This window comes from Molothrus ater, chromosome 4 (genome assembly GCF_012460135.2).
Source record: "Molothrus ater isolate BHLD 08-10-18 breed brown headed cowbird chromosome 4, BPBGC_Mater_1.1, whole genome shotgun sequence".
NCBI lineage: Eukaryota > Metazoa > Chordata > Aves > Passeriformes > Icteridae > Molothrus > Molothrus ater.
In genome coordinates, this window is record NC_050481.2 from 56822038 (window position 1) to 56845400 (window position 23363).

General features: G+C 37.6%; 2 protein-coding genes across 5 annotated transcripts in view; one reads left to right on the forward strand and one right to left on the reverse strand.

The window, feature by feature from the left end:
• FAM184B (family with sequence similarity 184 member B) overlaps positions 1–18994 on the forward strand; it is a 36256-nt gene extending 17262 nt beyond the window's left edge. The window contains exons 3-12 of one of the 4 annotated variants that reach the window (XM_036381849.2): positions 3534–3644; positions 7987–8199; positions 9482–9635; positions 10648–10760; positions 11164–11348; positions 13863–14009; positions 15503–15620; positions 15805–15909; positions 16558–16760; positions 18252–18994. In XM_036381849.2, coding sequence (XP_036237742.1) covers positions 3534–3644; positions 7987–8199; positions 9482–9635; positions 10648–10760; positions 11164–11348; positions 13863–14009; positions 15503–15620; positions 15805–15909; positions 16558–16760; positions 18252–18342 — 1440 coding nt within the window. In that variant the 3' untranslated portion in view covers positions 18343–18994. The remainder of the gene's footprint in view (positions 1–3533; positions 3645–7986; positions 8200–9481; positions 9636–10647; positions 10761–11163; positions 11349–13862; positions 14010–15502; positions 15621–15804; positions 15910–16557; positions 16761–18251) is intronic. The other 3 variants (XM_036381850.2, XM_036381852.2, XM_036381851.2) reach the window with 3 other exon arrangements.
• A 1473-nt stretch (positions 18995–20467) lies between these two features.
• Positions 20468–22448, reverse strand: MED28 (mediator complex subunit 28). The gene is made up of 4 exons (XM_036381854.2): positions 22300–22448; positions 22149–22215; positions 21233–21345; positions 20468–20793 (listed from the first exon to the last, which is right to left on the reverse strand). Exons 1-4 carry the CDS (start codon positions 22426–22428, stop codon positions 20596–20598), a joined length of 507 nt encoding a protein of 168 aa, XP_036237747.1. The 5' UTR covers positions 22429–22448; the 3' UTR covers positions 20468–20595.
• Positions 22449–23363: the final 915 nt, after the last annotated feature.

Genomic DNA, 23363 nt, shown 5'->3' on the forward strand with positions numbered 1-23363 from the left:
GATTTATTTCTTTTTAAATATAGAAAATGGTTATTCTGAAAAGCTGTGCAGAAATGATAGCAGGAATAAACTCAGTAAAATGAGGAATGTGTGTATCCTGAGAGTACGCTCTGTACAATATCTCCCCTTAAGCAACTGTTCAGCCCTGAATCTTTTCTACACTTTTTAGTTCTCTTTAACTATTGTTAAGCTACCATTTAGGAAAATTAGACTTGGCATCACAGTCAGCAAATCATCTACTGTACTTTTTCACAGGACTAAGGATGTCCTTGAGGGAGCCTGCATGGTTGGAAGTGAGTTACACACCCAAGCTCAAACCAGAACAGCAAAAAATCCCAAATCATTTCTAGACTGCAGAAAAGGCTTACCATCCTGAATCATTACAGTTCTACATTCTTAACTAAAATAAAATCAATCTTTTTCAATGTAGTATTGCCACCTAAATAACATTTTCATTACAAAAAAGACTGCTGTGACCCCAGAGTTCTACCCTGTTTTTTTTTTTTCTCATGCAATATATCTAGTGTGTTTTATTTTGAAACTGTAGCTGCTTACAAGGAGGATATGAATAAAAGAGGGAACTTTATAAAATCAAGCATCAGTCCTATAAGGAAAAGATTTGTCTGAAGGAATAGCTGTTAAAAGGAATGGTAGATCATGTAATGAAGGCTACAAAGGAAATCAGGCCAGTCTAAAACTTCATGGAATCTGAAAGAAAAAAAAACCCCAAAACCAGAAGGTAGGAATATTCTTCTATTTATAGATGCTTTAATTCATCTGGTTTTAATCTTATTGGTCACAGCAACATCATTTGAATTATGCTCACTGTAGGCGCTTTGAATTAACATAAAATGCCAGGATTTTCTTGCTACAGAAAAAAAATCTGAAAAAGGAAAAAAAGGTCAGACTGATTTATTTCTGTGAAAAGCTCCGAAGACAGGTGAATTTATCCTTGATGGGATAAATGGCCTTCTTAGCAATACTTATCCTTGCATTTTTTGCATGTGGCAGTTGGAGTGTTTTATAGAAGATTCTTCCTGAAGAAGATTGTATTGTGGATATTGTTCCAATTCCCAAGTTAAATTTTCATGGGTTGCTGCTGTGAAACACTCAGATAAATTTATTTAATCAGAATTTTGCATTAATTAGGCAGAGGATCTAGTTCTGCAAAGTGTTGGTAGGTTAATTCAGAATGCATGTGTTACCAGTGAAATTGCAACTATTTACAATGCATGCATACATACATATATATATATATATATATATATATATGAGTCTCTATATAAATTTAGTCAGAAAGAAGGCTCGTCTTCTTGTAGATGCAAACAGCTTACCTGAGCAATACCTCTTTTTCAGTGTGTTTTAAGTGGGGAAGCTGTTATTTTTGTTGTTGATATGCATTAGCAGCAATTGGCTTAAGAGATTCTTCAGAGAATTTCACTTTCATCAGAGCTGCTGTCTGTGACTGAATCCTTTGGCTTTAGGAAATTTGCAGTCTCTAATGTTTTTGTGCAGTAGGAGCCTAAGCATGAGCTGCATTCTGTTCAAAGGGAGGATAACCTTGAAACATATGTTTTAATGATTAGTGGTGCTCACAAGTCAATGCGTGTCTGTGATTTGCCAAATTTGAGCATAAGCTAAGGGGGAAGTTAGGTTCTGACTCCTAATGGACTTTGATGTTCATCAAAGGTCTTCTAGACAGAAAAAGATGGTTAATTTCAGCAGTTTGTAGATGGGACAATAAGGCTACTGGTCAAGTGGTTTTTAGACTCTTCTTGGTGCTAAGAATGAACTTCTACTCATTTTCTGCAGTTAACACTGCTATAACTTTCTGAGTTCAACGTTTACTTGAGAATAATTAAACACTTGCTGACAAGTTGTGAAGTCATAAAAAACAAGCAGCTGCTGTCCTTAAATGTTGAGCTTCATAATACCTGCTCAGTCTTGGAGACTAGGAATTGTGTTTAGTCTTGCCAAAAGAATTTATGTCCATGAAACTGCTGCAGTTTTTACGTTTATACAATCTTATTTCTCAAAATTAAACCCGGGTGAGTAAATTATTTTATCTGCTTATGGAATGGCTCACTTTTGATCAGTATCTGAAGATGCAATTCTTCGAGGTACATAGTTAAACTAGTGAAGCCTCATGGAAATTGCTTTGCCTTTTATATAGTGTATTCTACTTATTATTAGCTTCTACATGTATTCTTAAAATTATGCCAGCTGAAGCTCTTCATGTGAGTCAGATTGAATTTAAGTATCAAGCACTTCAAACTTTAGAAAAAAGGCATACTAGTAGACATTTATTTTTTATAGGCAATAAATATTATTACTTATAATAATATCTTCTTAGATAATCGTATTAATTTAATCAGGAAAATATTGAGTTAGTAAAACAAATAAAATTACAATTTTTTTCATTATTGATGCTGTTTATATCCTCTTATTCAACTAAGTCCTGTAACAGCTGTTAAGGAAGTGTTATATCTATTTTTCCAGATAGAAAAATTAAGATACAGAGAAGAAAGTCAGTTGACAGAGTTGAAGTGGGAATGTTGCACCTGATCTTCACATTTTAATCAAAAAGACACATCTGCTCCTTTTTGTACAGGCAAAACTAAAGCTAATTCCTCCCTTGCAATATTCATGTATCTGTTTAATTCCATCCTTTAATTGCTACCCAGGTTTTACACAGGGGTATGTGAGAAGGAGCTGTACAGGATGGGGGAGGTCTTAAATAGTTGGGGTTTTTTTCTGTTTCCTTCATTTGTAGTTTATGAAGACACTGTAGAATGTTTTTTGAGTTAGCAAATTTGCACAAATAGGAAGAGAAAGTACACTAATGAATTTGTAGTGTGTATCACTTCAGGAAATTTCTAGAAGTTACACATTCAGTCTTTCTACAAGTAATTGCTAACACTTGCTGCAAACAATTGCTACAAGCTCTTGGTCACTGTCTTGCAACTGATGCTCTCATTGATTTTTTAATTATTTCAAGCAACATGGTGATTTTATAATCCTCATTTTTAAATTATTATTTTATTTTATTTTTAATTCCTCACCATGATTTTCTTTATGGATGCTGTCAGATACTGCTTCCTTTTGATTCTCTTTCCACTAATTGCCCATTATCATCTTGTTATTTATATGGCCAATATATAGTTACAGTTTTTCAGGTCTTGTGGGTGACTCTTGCATACTAAATTCTTTTTGAAGATTAACACCACTCTAGGCAAAACAGTCTGACTCTTCATGCTGTACAGTTTTACACCTTAGGGAAGCTTTCAGTAGAAGATTGGGATAATGTAAGTTGTATTGTCTCACAGTAATACTAGAAAGAAGCAAACCAAACTGTTTATATATTTTAAATTAAATAACACAACTGACATTAATTGACAGTAGCATGTAATGTTGTGCACACTGCTGTATTATCTAGGTTAATGTAGAATAAGAGTGTTCTTTTTCATGCTGCATGTTTTGCCCCATCTATTGCATGCTCTTGTCTTTTCTTCTTTTATTTTTTTTAATTTTAGGAGCTCCAGACACAGCTAGATGAATTTAAAAGAAAATCTGAGTGTGAACTAAAGCAACTAGAGAAAGAGAAAGAAGTTCTTACTGGGAAACTTCAAAACTCTTCACTGGAGGTAAACTGGGCATAAATGTAATGCAGTAATAAAAAGTCTCTTCGCTTTTCCTCCCATCTGAGAGATTCTGGATTAGATTTTAATATTATTTCTTGTGTCTATCACTCAATAAAATATGCAAGGACTCCAGATAGAAATAACAGCTTCTAAATATCTATGAAGATTTTGACAAGCCTATATATATTAGGCTGTGCAGATGTGCTAAGGGGAGGAGTTTGGCCATATCAAGGTTGCAGAGTGACTCTGATTGTTTGTTTACAGGACAAAGTGAGATTAGAATCTTCCTTACAACTCCTGTTAACTTTCTGATTTTTTTGTAATTCATAGAGATGTATCTTCTCTGATTTTAACCAGTTTCACTTCCCTCAAGTTCAGTGGGAGTTTGTGTGGCAAGTACTCTGCAAAAAATGAAGACGTAGATCTTCAGTTGACATTTGTAGCTTCTCAGTGGCCATAATAAGCTCTTGCTGAGTGGTTAAAGACAGAGAAAGGATAGATAGGGTTATGAGGAGGCTAAGCAAAACAGTCCTCCCCTTCCTGCCTCCACTTTCCCACATGCCATTACTACCCTTTGGTGTGCATGTTCCAGCAATCAGGCCATGGGTTGTGCTCATTTATGGTAAGGCACACCTGGTTTTTCTCACATCTGTGCTACACTAGCTGTACTAGTTATGAGTGCAGCATGGGTGTTTCTTTTTCATTTCTCCTCTAAAACATATTTGTACATTCTGTTATCAAACAGTGACATTCTGTCTATTTCCCAGTCTTACAAATACAGAATTTAAGTGTAGTTTAATGTTCTGAAATTTCTGGCTATTTTTGAGTTTCATTACATATTTCTGCATGCCACTGTTTCCTACAGATTCTTCTCTGAGAGAATTTTGGGTCAATCCAACCTATGTTATCCTGTTCAGAGTGAAAGGTTTACAACATTCAGGTTTATTCCTCAGGTTTTGCAGATGCAAAAACAAGGTCATGGGTAATCAAATTACTTTTCTTGAAATCACATGTTCAGGACAGTAAAATATGAAGGAAACTTATGTTTTCTAACTGCTCATCCACTTGCATCACAAGATCATGGTAAATTAGCAAGGAGTGGTGGAAAATTATTGCCACTATAAACATAAATACTAAATAGTACATAGCATGCCATATGTTATGTCCACAGAGCCATGGTAAATATGAACAGATACACTAAAAAACATTTTATTGTGTCTTAGAATCTGACTGCTCTGAAAAAGGAGCAAATGCTCCATTTGAAGAGAAATTTTGCATTTTTCTTGATTACTCCAGAAGTTACTTTCTGAACCAATTACTTGGCAATATTGCCAGGGTAGTGAAGTCATTTCAACTTGTAATAGTTTCTTGCTATAGGTACATGAATATTCACAGCCAAGAAAGCGCCATTTACTCTATAATTTACTCTATAATAACACTCTTTCAGTGAGGGCATGTTTCCCATCTGGAAACCTTCACAATGGCTCAGCCCAGAGCTTCCGCCTCAAAGGTTAGGCAATGTGCTGTTACTAATCCAGTTCTAACCTGGATACAATTTCAGACCTAAAAATAGCTTCCTTGGCTGCCTAAGACCCGTTTTTGGTTGGCCTGACATAGCTGGAGCATTGTGAAGAGCAGACAGAAGAATGATAATTTCATCTCTCTGGGGTTGCACTTCAAAGTGTCAGTATTTCTGTATTAATAAGATTTTTAAGGATAAAGAAATCAGACTTGCATCTGTTTGGTCATCTGGAAGGAAAGATGTGAGATCCTGTGTGGGTTGAATGCTAATTCATTAGGGCCCTCCAGTTCCTTAGTTTTGAACTACAGATCTCTTCAGCATGTGTTAAAGGATCTTGGTGCCACAATATAAGAAAAATATGAAGCTATTAGAAAGTGTCCAAAGGATGGCTACAGGGATGGTGAAGGGTCTTGAGGAAAAGCCGTATGAAGAGCAGCTGAGGTCACTTGGTCTGTTTGGCCTGGAGAAGAGGATACTGAGGGGAGGCCTCACTGCAGTCCAGAACTTCCTTACAAGGAAAGAGGAGGGGCAGACACTGATTTCTTCTCTCTGGTGACCAGTGACACGACCCAGGGGAATGGCCTGAAGCTCTCAGGGGAGGTTTAGGTTGGATATTAGAGATAGGTTTTCCTCCTAGAGGGTGGTTGGGCACTGGAACAGTCTCTCCAATGAAGTGGTCACAGCATCAAACATGGCAGAATTCCAGGAGTGTTTGGGCAATGCTCTTGGGCATGGTGTGACTCCTGGGGATGGGGCTGTGCAGAGCCAGGAGTTGGACTTCTATGATCCCTGTATGTCCCTTCCAGCTCCAAATGTTCTATGATTCTGTTCTATTCTGGAATTAGAATATGCATAAAATGGCAGTGCAAACATCAGCTTGCCATGACACATCTTTGTACAATGCTAGCACAGCAACGCCCAGAGTTTTTATGCATCTTGAAGATTCCACCAAATAGCAGCCAAAGTACACAGTCAGAAATTCCTCTGGTCAGGAATTGCCACAAGTTTAGGAATATTGTTTACTGAAAACTTAATTGAAGTAATTCTGAAATAAGCCTAAAAAACAGTAAATTACAATTTATTTTGTTTTTACTCCTTATGCCATATTGCTGTTTATGTTATGTTAGGTAATGTTTGCATCTCTGGATCAATTTGTGCAATTCTGGTAGATAAAAGTGAATCAGTAATGGAATTAAAGTACAGTTTTTTCAGGAACTTTTGTTTTGCAGCAGGAGGACATTATAAAACAAAATTCCAGAGTGTTGCTGCTTTGTTAATAATGAAAACATCCAAATAGATTCTGGACTGATGTGAGTTGACAGAGCTTCATTGGCTTAAATGCTGCTTTACCAACTTCAGCAAATTGAGGGTCTGGCTATCTGTTTAGAAGTCAGGAAGTGCAAAAATTACTTGGGCACTGCAAAACATTCCAGAGAAGGATTTTCACTGGTGGATTTGAAAACCTTTTTAATTGCAAAAGAGGAGGAGGAAACCTGATAGGATGGAAATGTTTGTTTCTTAACTTCTAATATGTTAAAAGCACCAGGATTCATGAGAAAGAACATGTTTGTATGCCTGATACATCTCTGTAGAACTTTTCCCCTTAATCACTGAAAAACAATGGTTTTAAAACTACTTTTCCATCTGATTTCTTACTACATTGTGTTCCCAGCTCAGCCTATTTCTAGTTAGTATGATCTTTTCTTTCATGTTAGAAGTCCTTTGGGCCAATAATTGTCTCTGAAGAGTTGGGGAAGTTTATAACGTTGTGACCACAGATTAAGTTTATATAGGCCTCTATTCATCTTTCCTGCCTAGGTGACTAATTTGCTTAAGAAGTATTCCAAGTAACCTTTTTCCTGTTTCAGATTTTTCTATTATAAAATATACAGTCTATTTTTCTGACACATTTTTTTCAGTCCCTTTATTTTCAGGAAGCCCATAAAAAAATGCATGCTTGGGTGTAGTGATGCTAATGCATATTGTGTCAGCTGATAGGAGGCACTGTACAGCATTAAGTCTTTCACATCAAAGGTTAGTTTAAAGAGGAACTGCAGTACCTAAAAACTTCAGTGTTTCTTTTCTTTATATAGGAAAATATTGGCTTGAGTTCAATAGGTGTGAAGACAAAGTAGGGTTTTTTTTTGCCTATAACCAGAAACCAAAGTCCCCCTTTGATTAAATCTTATGATTTACCACATATTTATTTAAAAAGTAATAAAAAAAATTCATCATCTCTTGAAACAAAAGTATGCTTGGCAAGTGGCTTTGGCATCTGCCTATTCTTGGAGTGTATTCAGGCTACAGACAGATCCCATTACACAGATATATGAAAGACAATTAATGTTTTTCATTACAAATAGTATTTGGCAATTATTCTTCACTAGTTTAATCAGGAAAATTGGTTTCATTTGATGACACAGTGGAAGAAGCCAAGAAAAACTGGATGAATAGTGAACTTAAACTCAGTCTGAGGCAGGTGAAGCTAGGTGCTGTTTCAAATTAAATATATCAGTTTTGTTGGATAGCTTCAGCAGAGCCTTAGGCCTGCCTTCTGGTTTGTGCCATATTATTGTGCAAATTGAATGTATGAGATGAAGATGATTTGAAATTTTTAAAAAGTACTTGATAAGCAACAGACACTATATGCAAAAAGGCTGTCATTCTTCACTGAAAAAAGTGTTGTTTTCTTGCACAAAACAAGCATCTTGCTATTTTTTCATAGAGCAAGACAAGCTCATAAAGTGTGTTCAACTTTACATAATTCCTCTCCATTGTGAACGCAGCTAATAATCCTGTCCTGCTGATTTACTTTTCTGGAAGGTGGCTCAGCTGAAGCAAATATTAGAACAACAAGCAAATAATTTCAAGGAGTCACTGAAGAAACATAATCTACAGTCCAACAAGGAAAAAGAGAAGCTTTTGCAGGATCTTCAAAACACCATTAAAGAAAACCAAAATGTTAAGCTGCAGTTGGAGGCATCACATCAAAAAGTCTTAAAAATGTTGGAGAAAAGCAAGAATCAGGAACTTAAGGTCCGTTTACTACATTTAACTAATTTAACTAATGTTACATTTACATTTAACTAGTGTTAAAAATATATATATTTATGGGGTAAACCATCTGAGTGAGAGCCAATTATCAAAACTCAGTTACCTCCAATTAATTTAATGATGGGTTGCTATTGTTGCATATAATGAATTATTCTAGGATTTTTAAACTTCCTCATCATCAGGCTGGGATGGGTGGGTTGGTTGGTGGTTTGTGGGACTTTTGTTTTGTTTTTTAATAATTTTAACATTTTAACTTAGACCACAGTGTGAATATAATATATCCTACAGTTAGGTTGCAAGGAATATAAGCTCCTTTATCTGTGCACCTACTTCAGAAATACAAGGGAATTCCTGAGAGTATTACTAACAGAACTCAGTTTTATTATGTTTAGTCCATTATTAATTTATACATAAATACTTAAGAAGTATAATAGACACATATAGTGATGTGTATTGCCTTTTATACCTTCAAGAAATCAATTCAGTAAGTGATAGCCAAGGCTTTTAAAGGTTCAAGTGAATTGATTTCAGTGACAAAACGTTAATGCAATATACTGAAGTTCTAAAGACTGTTGCTGTCCAAGAAAAAATCAACTTGAAAAATGTCCATGTAATTGTGACATGGAGTTCAGATGTCCCTGTTGGTTCCCACAGCTTAGAGAACTTTATAAAACCTAGGTAATAAAACCACCCTAAGTAGAATTTAATATTTTGTTTATATATTCCAAATAAAATTCCAGTTTTGACAAAACCAAGCTGAAGGCAGTGAGTTGGTAAGAATAAAACTGAGAACAGGAGTTTGCTTTCAGAGCCACTACAGAGCAGCTGCTCCATCACTTGCAGTGTACCAGCAGTACTTCTAATGACAGTGGAAGCATGACCCAAGAGTGATTCAAAGAAAGATACATGCCTTTGTCTGACACACTGTGACAAGTAATGGCAAACAGGTCAAATCTTGGGCCTTTGTATGATGAATAATAAAACTTTCTTTCTAATGTCAAATAGGGCAAAGATATCAGTGTTATTATTTCATCATGTTTAACAAATCTAAGAGGTGATACACTGATAATTTATCTTGTACCTATTAAGTGTTAATTTTTAACTTCAGCTCATTTTTATGCTTGCATTGATAAAATGTCTTGTAAAGTGGTGATGAAAATTAAAGTTCTATAAAAATTCAAAAGTTCTAAATGAAGGTCAGATTCATCCTAGCATTACAAGTAAAACAAGCTGATAAACAGGCTCCAACTACTTTTGCTTACAGGAGGCAGAAGAACGTTTGAAAAAGGAATTTAATGAGACTTTCAAGATCCAACATCAGTCTCATAGGCTGGAAATACAAACCTTGGAAGAGAAAGCAAAGAAAGAACTCCATGATGAACTTGATCAGATACAAAAGCAGCAAGCCCTCTTGCTAGGTATAGTGTCTCATGTCATGCACAGTTCCTACTGCTTGATTATATATATGCTGAGAACCACTGATTTTCATCCCATTCATTTTCTTTCCCATTTTCTGGGAACTCAGATCTTTCTTAATCTCTTTTGTCATACCCTGCAATTTCAACAATATAGTCTTAATATTCTTTGTTAACCAAGCTCTCAACTGTCAGCAGCAAAATGTTGCTGAGAGAGTAGTATGGTGTACAACATTTAAGTATGCATTATCAGGCATATTAGATTGGAAAATTATAATTAGTTCATATAATTTTCCCTTTCTTTTTCTATGTTGAGATGAATTTTTATATGTGCTTCAAGTCTATTCCATTGAGTTCAGCAGTAGAGAGTCAGTTTCAAAAGTGCTCAAAACTGTTAAGAACTAAACAGGACACTGCACTAGCAAAATGTGTAATATCTTCAGGTTTAATCTCAGGTTACTAAAGCTCATCTATAAAATATTTTTTAATTAAATAAAGAATAATTTGAAAGTATTTTACATACAAACTGAATTTTATTCGATTCTCTTCTTCAAGAAAGATTGTAGGGAGACAACAGAGATAAAAACTTTTTGCTTCTTGTACTTGAAAAACTTGTACCTAATATACCCGAAAGCGTGCATAAGCATTGTACTTCTCTAACACAACCAGAGCTTTCCTCAGTCTGCCTTATGGCCCTCTGTAGAAGACCAGCTGAATTAACAGTAAAGCTCAAGATTAGAAGAAACAATGGTGATGATGTGGTCTGCAATACAACCGCCACAGAATTCTCTCTCTGAGTCTGATGTGGACTAATTGCTTTTGTGGCTCCATATCACCTTTTTATTGCTCAGCTGAGTTACCTCTCTAGTAACAGGAGGCCATTATGCTTAATGGGGAAGGAGTTGAGGAACAAAGCAAAATGTAATGAATTAATGTTTTCATCTACATTCCCTGTATCTGCCTTCCCCATCCAGCTGGCCTCTGACTGCCTAAATGACTGTCTGATTATTACTAGGATCTCTAAGGATGGACCTCTCCGAGCAGCAGACATCATGCACAAACCTAAAGAAGCAAATAGAAGAACTACAAATGGAGCTGAGGAGTGTGAGGACATTGAAGAAGCAACAGGCAAGGGACCAGTTTGTACTTCATTGCCATGTCGTGTCCAGCAAAAGCAATAATATCAAATTTCTCTCTCCAGTGATAATAAAAGTATACAGTCTCTTCCAGAAATGCAATGAGTTTTCTGCCTCTATGTCTCACTTTAAATGTTTATAATTTTTTCCCTGTGGGCAGGCTTTTTCTTTCCAATTAAAGATCAGAATCTACAAAAGAAGTAAATGAATGAATGTTACAATAAAATAAATTCTGTAGAGACTATAGATTATATTTAGAAGCTTTTGATCCCTGATTTTGTCTTGCACATATAATTGAAAAATCAGATCACAAAAATGCAATGCACACAAATCCAGGAAGATGTTAACATTAAAAATAAGAGGCTGTGAATAACTAAATTTGGCCTTTTTCTTAGGAAGGAAGTAGCCAAAGCCAGATCAGATCTCTTCATGATGAACTGGAAAAATGTCAGAGTGAAATTTCTGAACTCAAGAGAGAGAATTTACTTTTGAAGGACACAATGGAGCTGCTCAGTGCTGAGTTGGAGACACAGAAGCAAGAAGCTGCACAGCTTCAGGACAGAGATAAACAGCATAGAAGGTTTGCCTTGAATTCACACTTGGCAGTGCTATCTAGAGATTCAATAATTATGCCAGAGTGAGTGGTGTTCTAAACGTGATGCTTGTCAGAATCTTTCCTTTCTAAAGTACTAATTTTAGAAGCTAGAATTTTGCAAAAGCAGTAGTTCATTTCACATTTTCCTCCAGCCATAATAGATGCATTTGAACTAATTGTTCATTATATGTTACAGAAAAGTATGTCTATTGTATCCCCCCAGGAGTGACCTGAGAAAATATGCATGATGTCAGCCTTTCAAAGGCACTGAAAGACATAAATCCCAAACTCACCAAAGAGCTATTAAAAAGAATATAGAAGTTTCTGAGTAAATATCAGGTTTTTATACATACTCTGTAGCTGAAACCAATGGACTTAATTCCAAAGGGGACGCTTGAGAATGCCATATACTCCCTGTAAGAGTTTGCTTTGGCTGTAGCAGCCAGATTTGCACAGGGGAAGTAAGGGCAGTGCCAGTGGATACTGACAGTGCCTCTGGGCTGATGGTGAGCCTGGCACTGTGAGAGGCTGTCAGGACACAGGAGGGGCAAGGTGACTGCACTCTTGGCCATCTTGTAGAAGGTAAACCATGTCTTAGTGTAGCCAGAGGTTCAGCACACATGGTGCAAAATGGTCTTCCCATTTCTGTTCAGAAAAAGTGCAGAATCCCAGGATCAATTAGGTTGGAAAAGACCTCTGAGATCTTTGAGTCCAGCCTGTGACCACCATGTCAACTAGACCATGGCACTGGGTGCCCTGTCCAGTCTTTCCTTAAACACGTCTGGGCAGCCCATTCTAATGTCTTTCTTTGAAGAAATTCATAATATATGAATATATGCCCCTAACTACACAAGCATGTATATAAAAGGATTTCTGAAGAGTGTGCCCTTAAAGGAATCTTTAAAATTATGGCATATATAGTCCAGAAAAAAGCATTCAATGGATAGAATATCTCTCTGCAGACTGTCAGAGTGGCCAGAGTAATTCCTTTCCTGTCTACCAGTCAGTAGATATTTAAAGAATGAGTAACTTTTTTTTTTTTTTTGCCATTGCACTCTTTGGAGAGTTACTTCAAAGTGAATTTCATTTCAAGCTTTTGAAGCAAGATCAATAGAGAGAATTGCAAACCAGAGAGTTTCATTAATGCCCTCAAGCTACCTTGAAGGAATTTAGAGCCTCTGTTCATGAAGAGAAGAATTATTCACGTGTCAGCGCTGAGGTCTAAAAGGCCTCAAATGCTAAGGCTGCTGGGCTGGAGGATTTTCTTTACAGGGAATGAATGGTGTAGCTCTACTACAGTAAGCATTTGGGAAGGAAGCATTAATGGAAATTATATAAGGAGAAATCCTTCAAATAACTGGAGGTAGGACCAAAGCACTGGAGTGGACTTAGGCCTCTGATACAGGCTGCTCTGAAATTAACCCATGGAATATTTGAAAATCTAACTTGCAGCTCTTGGGGGTTTTTTTTTGGGTTTTTTTTTTGTTTTGTTTTGTTTTGTTGTTTTTTTTCCCAGACTAATAATTTGAGTAGGGGAGGAGTTAAATTGGTGCATATAAGTAATTGGTATTTTTACTTTTAACAGCAGTGCCCCTGTCTTATGCCAGTTTCTTTTCTGATTTGAAAGCTGATAGGGGCTTGTTACTTGCATGTGACAAATTTTTATAACAAATTACTTAAAATTACTAGTCCTACTCTTGCCAAGTAAGTGAAACCCATAATCTGCTCGAAGTAATAATTCCTCTTTCCATTCTCTTGAACTGTGTGATTTCCACCTCCAGTACAGAAAGCTTTTACAAGGATGAGGAAAAGAGCAGACAATGGTGTTTTTATGGGAAAAGAGAACAAGTCACCAAATGGGTCTTCTGAAGGAGAATATTCTACTCCTGAATATTCATTTCAAGGGATCCTTCTCCCTTTTTTACCCTTATTCTTCTGTTGCTTATTTTATGCTAAGTGCCAAATTAGTCACTTCATGGCTGTGCTCTAATTCCAAGGGGAGAAACTAGATTTTTTTTTTTAGTTTTTTAATTTTTTTTTTAGTTTTAGGATGATGATAGGCAGTATTAAATGTTTCTGGTGTCATGATGTAGTGAAATATATCATGAGAACCTCGTGTTAAAATGCCAGATATTTCAACATGATTTTGCTTAATACAAATAAGTTCCTATGGTACTTTGTTGTCATGTTTTGTCATTAAGATTAATGTACAAACTAACCCTTGACAGAATATCAATAGCACCATTGTATGGAATAGACCTTGAATTTCTGAAGGGTGAAGGCCAAGTACTTTTCAAAATAATTTTTCTCTTCCTCAGTGTTAAAATATTTCTTCTCAGATTGCAACCAAAATGTCAAATCTGTAGGCAGAAGCCAGATCTTTGCCCAGTTAACTACCCTTGCAGTCAATAAAACTCCTCAAAACTGCATGCTTTGATCAATGATAATAAACTAATATTGAAACATGAGAATTCAGACATATTTTAATACCAATGAAAGGCTACTGGTAGAAGACCTCAATATCAAGCATAAAAAAGAACTGGACATATTGAAAGGAGATCACCGGAAGGAAATTGAAACCATAGTGTCTGATTTCAGCAGCACTCAGGCACATCTCCAAGCAAAGATTTTCTCCTTAGAAACTGCGTAAGTAATTTAACAATAAACTCTGGGTCATGCTGACAATGAGTTCTGTTTCTATTTATTATTCTTAGTACGTATAGTTTTTTTTATTAATCATAAGTAAAATACTATAAGGATCAAAATAGAAGTGCATAGGTATTATCTTTGCAAACAAAAAAGACTCAGCCACATTGTAATAAATTCTGGATATTGTTTAATCTAAAGCACTGCACATGAAGCTTTACAATGCTTAACTAAATCTTGCATGTATCAAAATAGAAGTGTATAGGTATTGTCTTTGCAAACCAAAAAGACCCAGACACATTGTAATAAATTCTGGATATTGCTTAATCTAAAGCACTATAAATGAAGTTTTACAATGCTAAATTAAAACTTGCATGTATCAAAATAGAAGTGTATAGGTATTGTCTTTGCAAACCGAAAAGACCCAGACACATTGTAATAAATTCTGGATACTGTTTAATCTAAAGCACTATGCATGAAGTTTAACAATTCTAAATTAAAATTTGCATGTAGGATCTAAAATTTTATGAAGTGTAAAATCTTCTATGTTACAGATACACCAGAGGCCTTGATCCATGATCTTGTTGTTAATTTTGTTCAGCAGAGCAGCAGCATTGAGTAAAGGCTTCTTAACCTCATTCTCACTCCCTTAAAAATTTCCAAGGAAAATGATGCTCATGCAAATTAATGCAGTTTGCAGCCCCCTGTGGATTGAAGAAGTTCTATGGTGTTTCAGATTGAACAGGAGAGACCCTCAGAAATAATCCCTTATATATATATATATCCCTCCTTCTTTTCTCTTATCCCAACTGTTCAGAAGCAGCAGAAGTCCAGAAGAGAGACTTGGCATGTAAGCAGGCCTCTAACCTTTAAACCTTTCAGATGTAAAGATTTATCTTTTTATTTTAACTCAGAGATAACTCTAAGGTAATAAGAGTCAGGGGTAGTCCTCTCAAAAATGTTTACCCACACATTAAAAAAAGGAAATTTAAGGAATTTTAAAAGCTAAACTCAGACTACAGGTTTTGACTTTGCAGGGTTACTAAAGCAGCATGCATATCCATGTTTATCTTCATGAAAGTTACAGGAATTGAGTAATTCTCAGGATTCCAAAGTTACTGGGTCAGAAAAGAGAACAAGCAGATGAATATAGATATGTATAGATTCTCTGACACTGATTTCTTTCTTTAGGAAACTAGACTAGCAATATGATGTGCAAGCTTGTTACTATTTTAAATAAGGGGCTGGATTTTACACTGGACAGGTGTTGTGGATTAACCCTGGAAATTTATTTTGGAACTCCAGAAGATTCTATACTTCTACATAAACCATGTAGAGGTGCCCATTTTATAAAAATCCTGCTTTATTGGAAAGGCCTGTATTTTATTATGTCCCTGTATTTTAGGCTTGGAACATAGGGCAGAGTACATCCAAGGTTTCTCTTGAACCTAATCTGAGGAATTTTTTTCTGGTCTGTATTTTCTTTGGTACAGACTTAAAGAATTAGAAGAAAAGTCAAAAAAGTGGGAGTCCAGGCCTGAAGATACACACCTTATAAACTGTCTGCAAGACAAATTAAGTGAGAGAGAAGAGATTATCAAGCAGCTGGTGGTAAGACTGCTTTTTATACGGACATACGTATTTTGGAATCTATTGCAAGGCTGTATTCAGTGTTTCACACATTGCTTCACTCTGGTTGTTTCTTTCTGTTCTGGAATACTTTGACAAATGTGTCTTTCCATACCAGCTTCCAACAAATACATGTTTCCATACATGTAACTTTGTTTCCCTTCAGGAAGGAAGAAAATGTCAGCATTCACTTTCAGCCAACACTGAATCTTACAGGAATCGGTCATTTTCTTTCAACCCCAATACATCATGCCTGACTCCCTCCATGAAGGTAAGATGAACAATGCAATTAAAATCACAAATTGTGATAGTTTTATTACTATTTGAATCATATCAGGACAATAAAAATGCTATCCATGTTTATGATGATATTCAGTAGAATTCTTTCCAGTGCCACCCTACAGTCAATTGTTGAGCATAGGAGAAATTCATTAGAAGTATATATGCAACATAGATATCTGTTTAAGCCAATATAAAACACCAGAACTCTGACATCAGTCTTCCACTGGGATAAGCATGGCCATTGCTTGCAGATTTGAGAGGTGCTAATCAGGATATTGCATGCATCAAGGCAAATTATGCATCTGTTTGAGTTGCTTGGTATCTGCCCTTTGTCATTCCAGCCCTTCTGCATGATATTTCTACAAATAGCCATAGAAAGAAGGGAGGTCAAGTTGGTGGAAAGCACCTTCATGTGTCTAAAATCTCAGGGTCAAATATATGTTGTTTTAATTGGATGACAAAATCCATGGATACAGCATACCCTGGAAATTTAATTTAAATGCCTATAGAAAAATATAGAAATCTTCCTATTTGGGTGTTCATTGTAAGGTATTTGGGAATGAGGTATTGTTAAGGTTTCATAGAATAAATTGTAAAAAATGTGTATGTAATGAAGTTTTCTGTTACAATAAAAAAGCAGAAGAAAAAGGTTGAGGTGCCCAGTCGTGTTGTCAGTGTTCCGAATTTAGCTTCCTACGCAAAGAGTTTTTTGAGCTGTGACTTGAGATCAAAAAGAAGTGCTCCTCAAATAACAAAATCTACAAGCTTAGACCGGAGTTCTGGCTGCCTCAGGGTGGGCTCTCCATCAACACAGTCCTCAGACAGCACTGCTGCCACAAGGTATTTGTCCATTTTGTATGATGATAAATGAATTCATATTTAGAATCTTGTAGGCAATTCAAACACATTTGACATGAAATACACAACGATGTAAGGTTCCTACTGTGCAGTGAACTCTGTGTGTTTGGTTTTCTACAGACAGATCCAGAACTTTACTGCAAAAGTAGGCTATAATCCCTGCCCAGCAGACCTTTTGCTTGCAACCTGTCCTGGTAGGGAAAAAAAAAAACAACAAGTAAACCAACCAAACAAAACACACACACACACACATATACACAAAAAAAAAAAAGGAAAAGGAGCTGCAAGTATTTTACTAAGAATGTAGTTAATTGTGAACATGGCATCTATCAATTGTTCTGTTGTGTGTCTTTTGTGTCTTCCTTCTTATTTTTATTGCCTCACCTTGCACTTGGTAGATGTGGATGGCATGTTTTTATTTTAAGAAGTATTTGAATGAACTTAGGCTGATCATTTGGCAAAGCTTAGAGATTTCAAAACTGATTAGCAGATACTTAACTTAGTTTTTTTTCTCTCTGAGGAGCTTTAATTCTTCAAATTTTTGAGTTATGTAAACGATGTTCAGTGTTTATAACATAAACTGTCTCTTCAAGAAATAGTTAAAAATGTATGTAGCTAATATACAGTTTAAAAATCCCCAAACCTTGCCACTGTATTTCAGGGCAAAATCTAGCCTTCTCAGCTATCTTCTGGTGGAGATTTAGTTATTCTGTAAATTATGTGCAAGAGAATTCTTTCCTTGGGGGCAGATGGTGCTGACTGCTGACAAAAACAACCTGGGACAAAGGCTTAGATCTTCTTTGGCAATTCCCAGTTCTTTAAGATACAAACATGCTGTGTCATGCCAGATGACTGCCAAGGCAAATGGGATTTCTGTTTTAGAGGGAAACCAACGTGCAAGGAGACTGAGCTTGGCTGCTGCTCCCTTAATTCTTTTAAATCAGTCAATCATAAATTAAGTCCTATTTGTTATCGTATGTTAAAAAAATCCCGAATGACAGAAAATCAGGGACTATGTAATAGGATCGATTATGAATGCCAGGTAGCGTTCAGAAAAATCTTTCCGTTTCAAGTAGAACTTTTACCCAACATTTTTAATGCATAAATTGTATTTGGTATTTTTAAGAGTGAATTGCAGCTGCCATTCTCTGATTTTCAAGACTTCATATTCTTGAAGCATCCTTTTGTTTAATTTTTTGGGGGTGTCAAGTTAAGAACTATGTTCAAATGTTTCTGCAGAGTTGTGTTAAACTCTGCTTCATGCTTTTCTTCATGTTACAATCAGTGCTGCTAGTCCAGTTACCTGGCTGGCACAGATCCCACTAAAACTGTACCTGGCACCTTTTGGCCTCATCCATTCATGTGAGCACAGAACCATTCATGGGATGATGAGTTTTTCTGGGAAAAGTATTACATGTTGATAAGATTGTAAGTAAGTAGGTTGGTGATGCTAATGCTTATTTGTTTGCACAGGACACATGGCAATGAACCACCACAAACTAAAGATGACCAAAAACAAGACCCTCAGCATCAAGAATGGTTTACTAAGTATTTTTCATTTTAAAGCAAACTATTTCCATACTTCTCAGAATTTCTATAAAAGTAATTCCAGTTTCCTATTTAGGAATGATAATCCAATAGATTATTTAAGGGAAGAAAAAAAAGTAATTTCTAAGTTAGGAAATACCTGCTCTCTCTTACATCTAGTAACTATGGAGTTATAGGCATGAATTTCAAGAAAATGCTTTTTTTAAACAACCTCTATAAAAAATTAACGAAAAGTTTGGATACAGTTACATGAAAAGACTTTTTAATGAAGAGACTGTATCACTCCACAATTTCATTAAATATGGAATTTGGACTCTGATATGTTCTGTCAATTTGGCACCAGCTGAAAAAATATCTTCCTTCTGTACATTTATACGCTTGCTTCATCAGCTGTTTAAAGTAAGTTCTGCATATAATAATGTAATTTTAAAAGCTTTTAATGCTTTTTGTTAAATTAATTTTAAGCTGCACTGCATGTAGTACACCTTCAAAAACAGCATGATTATAGCAGGCTGGTTCAGAAATAATTTCTGGTTTGCTTCATAAACTGTTTTGTATATTTATAGCTATTTGCTATGTAATATTCCCATTGAATTTCAATATATGTATCAGCCTGATAAATAAGGGTGATATGTAAGTATGAACATTAAAGCTTGTAAATGATCCAATTTCTGTGTTTTTCAAAAGAGTTCTCTGTTAATGCTGAAGTCAGACTTGTACACTGAGTTCCAGTGATGACAACTGCACCCTTGTACCTTTTAATTCCATTCTAGTTTTATGCCCACATAAAAGCAAAGTGGGGGAATGACCACATTTTTCAGATCATGCTTATGATTGCTGGCAGGAAAGAACCCATGAAGAAGTTGACTCATGGGTTATTAACCCATTAAGTGTAAAAGGCAGGAAAATATGCAACCATCAGCCTGCTATTAAGACAGGATAGTTCCTCTTCAATTGCTTTGAATCCCCATTTCATTTCAACCAACAGGGCCCAGCTACCTAAAAAAATGTTATACATGCAAAGAGATGTACCTCCAGCCTAACCTCTTCTCTCATCCAACAGCCAGCAAGAGCTACACCAACAGATCACTGTCAATCTCTTCAGACGAAACAGCCACTGTACCTCACTGGTGGTGCAGAGGTGGAAGGGCGGGCAGAACACTTCTACATGGCCAATGCTTTCATCCCAGTTATCTAATATTTTTTCCAAGAGGAACTGTTTGGTTGGAAAAGTGACTTTGGCAGTAGATTTGGCAAAAAGGCACATTTCATACTTATAATCACGAAGGAGATTAAACACTGTACACTACCACTGATGGGTACCTTGGCATCTGTGAGGATAGAAATGTGCAGTGCTGTTTTCATTACCTTTCATCCATGCTGCCCCAAGAACACTAGAAATTTCAATAGACAATTAGCAATTCTTACTTCCAGGGTTACAACAATTAATTATTCACTCTGCCCCCCCTAGAAAAGTATATGTAGAAAAGTGGTTGTATGGATGAATTAAATTTGTTGCTTAGTAATACACAGGAGTATTTTGCTATTTCTACCTCCAAAAGCTTTTTTGGCTACATTTAACTTACTAAATAGAGCACTGCAATAGAAGGTAATTCTGTATACTGGTCAGTGGTGGTGATCCTAGCTCCACAATAAGTGGTCTGTATTTTGGGGTAGGTATTTCGGAACATCTCTTCAGTACTCTGAGAGTCAGAACATCAGTAACATGAGGCCTGCATGACATATCCCACTCTTGTGTGTGTTTTTCCATTTCAATTCATCCTATAAGAACCAAATTTGAATATTCCAAGACACCTTCCAAGAGGTGAGCCAGTATGATGGAGAGTGACGATTCACTTCAAAAAAAAGTGATCTGACCTACATACAGACAATTTTAAAGAGTGTTTCTGCAGTGGTACTCATGGATAATTACTGGATCACAAAACATTTAAATATTCCAGAAAAATCAAAAACTAATCTTTGCAAATATTTTGATCATACCAAAAAGACGAGAAAGCAGGGGCCACCCTCTCTAGAAGGAACAAGGATGCACTCTGGGAGACACACTTCTACCAGAAAGCACCCTGAACAGCAACTCTGAATATTTTCCGTTAAAACAAAACCAATCCATATTTCTGTAATAAAAGAAAACAAGAAAATTTATTTGGCTTAATTGTTTTAACTATATTTGCAGTATAAATTACATTATACAAAGAGCATACAAAGAACACCATTGCTTTTAAAATATTGAGCTGTGTAAAACTGAAGATTATGTTTGCTTCATTGGAGCAGGAATATTTGCAGATGCTTGTTCTAGGTAAGCTAATGGACCTTGAGGCATTTCTGCAGGCTTTTTGTGCTGTACACTGATGTCTTCCAGGACCTGCTGCCAGTGTCGCAGTTTACTCAGATGCTTCTGAATTAATGCTTCTTTTCTCTGCAATTCATTCCTTAATTCTGAAACATCCTATGGATGAAAAAAATGTGTATTAGTATATAGATATGATTCAAAAGGATAACCACCCCACCACATAAAGAGTATGTAACTTTTTTAGATCTTGAGTTTTCAAGCTGAACTTACAATGCAAAATGGAATAATGGAAAAGGGTTTAATGATACAGAGGAAAAGCACTGTGAATGCACTAGTGCTGTTCACCTATGTCACATATTTCAGAGATCACCATCCCCTAACTAGTTTGTCTCTTCCAATGAATTATCAGCTGTGTTCCAATACTCCACACAGCAGCAGCTATCCAGCTTCTCCAGGTTCATGATGTGAGTTATGATAACAGCCAAATTCTGCCAACTTAGGGTACAGTATCATGTTGAAAAACCCAAAATTATGAACAAGGTGATGAAGGTACATAGCTTATCTGATCTAGCACAGGACAGGTAAATTAACATACCTCTTTAATTACTTGTTCTGGTTTCTGGACTGAGAGCTGCAGTCTTTTTTGTAGAAAAAAGCATTCAGTTTGTCTTGCAACATCCAGAAACTTTTGGATGCACTGATCAACACCTAAACGTACAATAACAGTATTGAAAGAAGAGATTCCAAAAAAAAATAAGATTTCAGGCTGGTAATGGTAGTGGTCTATTAAAAACAACTTTTCACAGTACATTCTAGAATGAAAATCTTCAGACTCTCTAAAATAATGTGTTTACATACCAGTAAGTCCTTGTATAAAACACTGCTTTGCAAATGTACAAGTTATTTTAGAAGTGCAGGACAACACTTCCTCCCATGTTTTATTTGATTTCGGACAAGGAGTAATAAAGTAATTCATGGAACTTGGTTGCATGCCTAAGCAACACGCTCAGTGTAGGGTTCTAAAATATGCATTTATTGAGGAGAATACTCTGCCCTCATAGACTACACACACAAATAAAAGTTGTTCCATGCCAGCACATGAATATGATCAAATATCCAGAAAGGAGTTTTGAAAAGCATTTATGCCGATTTTGAAACGCCATTTGAGTGAAGTTTCAGAAAATTTTCAGGGACAACTGCACTTCTAAGGAGTAGTCAAGGGCCACTTTTCAAACTCCTGTTCATACCAGTATTTAATTCCACCTCCCCGGAGGTGCGTTACCCAAGCCCTAAAGCAGCGCTGCCAAGCTGCCTGGCCTGGCCTGGCCTTTCCCATTCCCTGTTACTGCTTCATTCAGCTTCCCAGTGCATCACATCACCTCCCTGGGGCCTGAAACGCCTGGCACACTCCGACCTTCCCACCCCACCCGGGGCATTCCCGGCTCCGCTTCATTCCTGCCACCGCTCCCAGCAGCGGGAAGGGGCGGCGCCCTGCTCCCGCCCGGGCTCACCGGTGCGGATCTCCTCCTGGTCCGTGCCGTTCACGTAGTCCTGGCTCACCAGCGAGGCGAAGCAGGCCTGCGGACAGGGAAGCACCGCGCTGAGCGGCTGCGGGGGCCGGCGCAGGCAGGGCAGCGCCCGCCCGCGGCTGCCCCCCCTCACCTCGAAGGACGCTTCCAGCTCGTCCACCAGCGTGCTGTTGGGGTTGCGCGGCCCCGCGGGCGGCGGGATGAGGCCGGGCGGGCCAGGCGGGCCCGGCGGCGGCGGCCCCGGGGCCTGGGACCCGAACATTCCGCCCAGCGCGGCCCGCCATGGCGGGAGCGGCGGCCGCGCATGCGGCGGGAGCGGGGCGGGCCCGGGCGGCCCCGCCCGCTGAGGGCCGGAGCCTCGGGCCGCCGCGGCGTGAGGGTCGGTGTGTGGCTCCTGTTCCTGTCACCGGGCACCGCTGAAACGGGCCTGGCACCATTCTCTCGGCACCTAAGAGATAGTGTCATGTATCGAGATCCCTTCTTAGACTTCTCCAGACTAAACAGACCCAGCTCCTGCAGTCACTCCTCATAAGAGATGTTCCAGACCCTCCGTCCTCATAGCCCTCTGCTGGACCCTCTCCCGTAGTTCCATGTGTCTCTTGCATTGACCAGCCCAGGACCGGACAGAGCACTCCAGAAGTGGCCTCGGTAGGGCAGAGGAGGTGGGGAGGATCACCTCCCCAAGCCGCTGGCCACACTCCTCCCATTCCAGCCCAGGATAGCACTGGCCCTGCTGGAACAAGGCAAGCGGAGACAGCAAAGCCATCTCCCCCAGAGGGACCCTCCTCCTCCAGCCTTTGCCCTGCTTCTGTCTCACAGGTGCGAGCCTGGGTAAGCACTGTTTCAGCATCACTTGGTCCACAACAGTATTTAACAAAAACCCAACCCCCTAAACCAAACTAAATCCCAGCTCCATGGGCTTGGATCCTCTAAATTGTTAAGAAAACATCACCTCACATTTTACGTGTCAGGTCTGTTTGATGTTTGAACTGATTCTGGGAATAATGTCTCTGCTTGGAGGGTGGCCACCTCACACCAGGAAAGAGGAGAACTATCAGGATGACAAAAACCATGTGAGATAAGGGCAGGTCCCCCTAAAAACACACAAGCACTAACTTGCACCCACTCGTTTTCTGAAAAAAAATTTACAATATACACTTCTTGACATGTTTATAACTTACTACATAATTCTATGCT

Bases quoted from the DNA above. Each gene is read 5' to 3' on its own strand.
- MED28 (XM_036381854.2), bottom strand. From the start codon at position 22,428: ATGTTCGGGTCCCAGGCCCCGGGGCCGCCGCCGCCGGGCCCGCCTGGC. The intron at 22,216-22,299 runs GTGAGGGGGGGC...CCCTGTCCGCAG, and splicing joins AGCTGGAAGCGTCCTTCGAG to GCCTGCTTCGCCTCGCTGGT. The intron at 21,346-22,148 runs GTGAGCCCGGGC...TTGTACGTTTAG, and splicing joins CCAGGAGGAGATCCGCACCG to GTGTTGATCAGTGCATCCAA.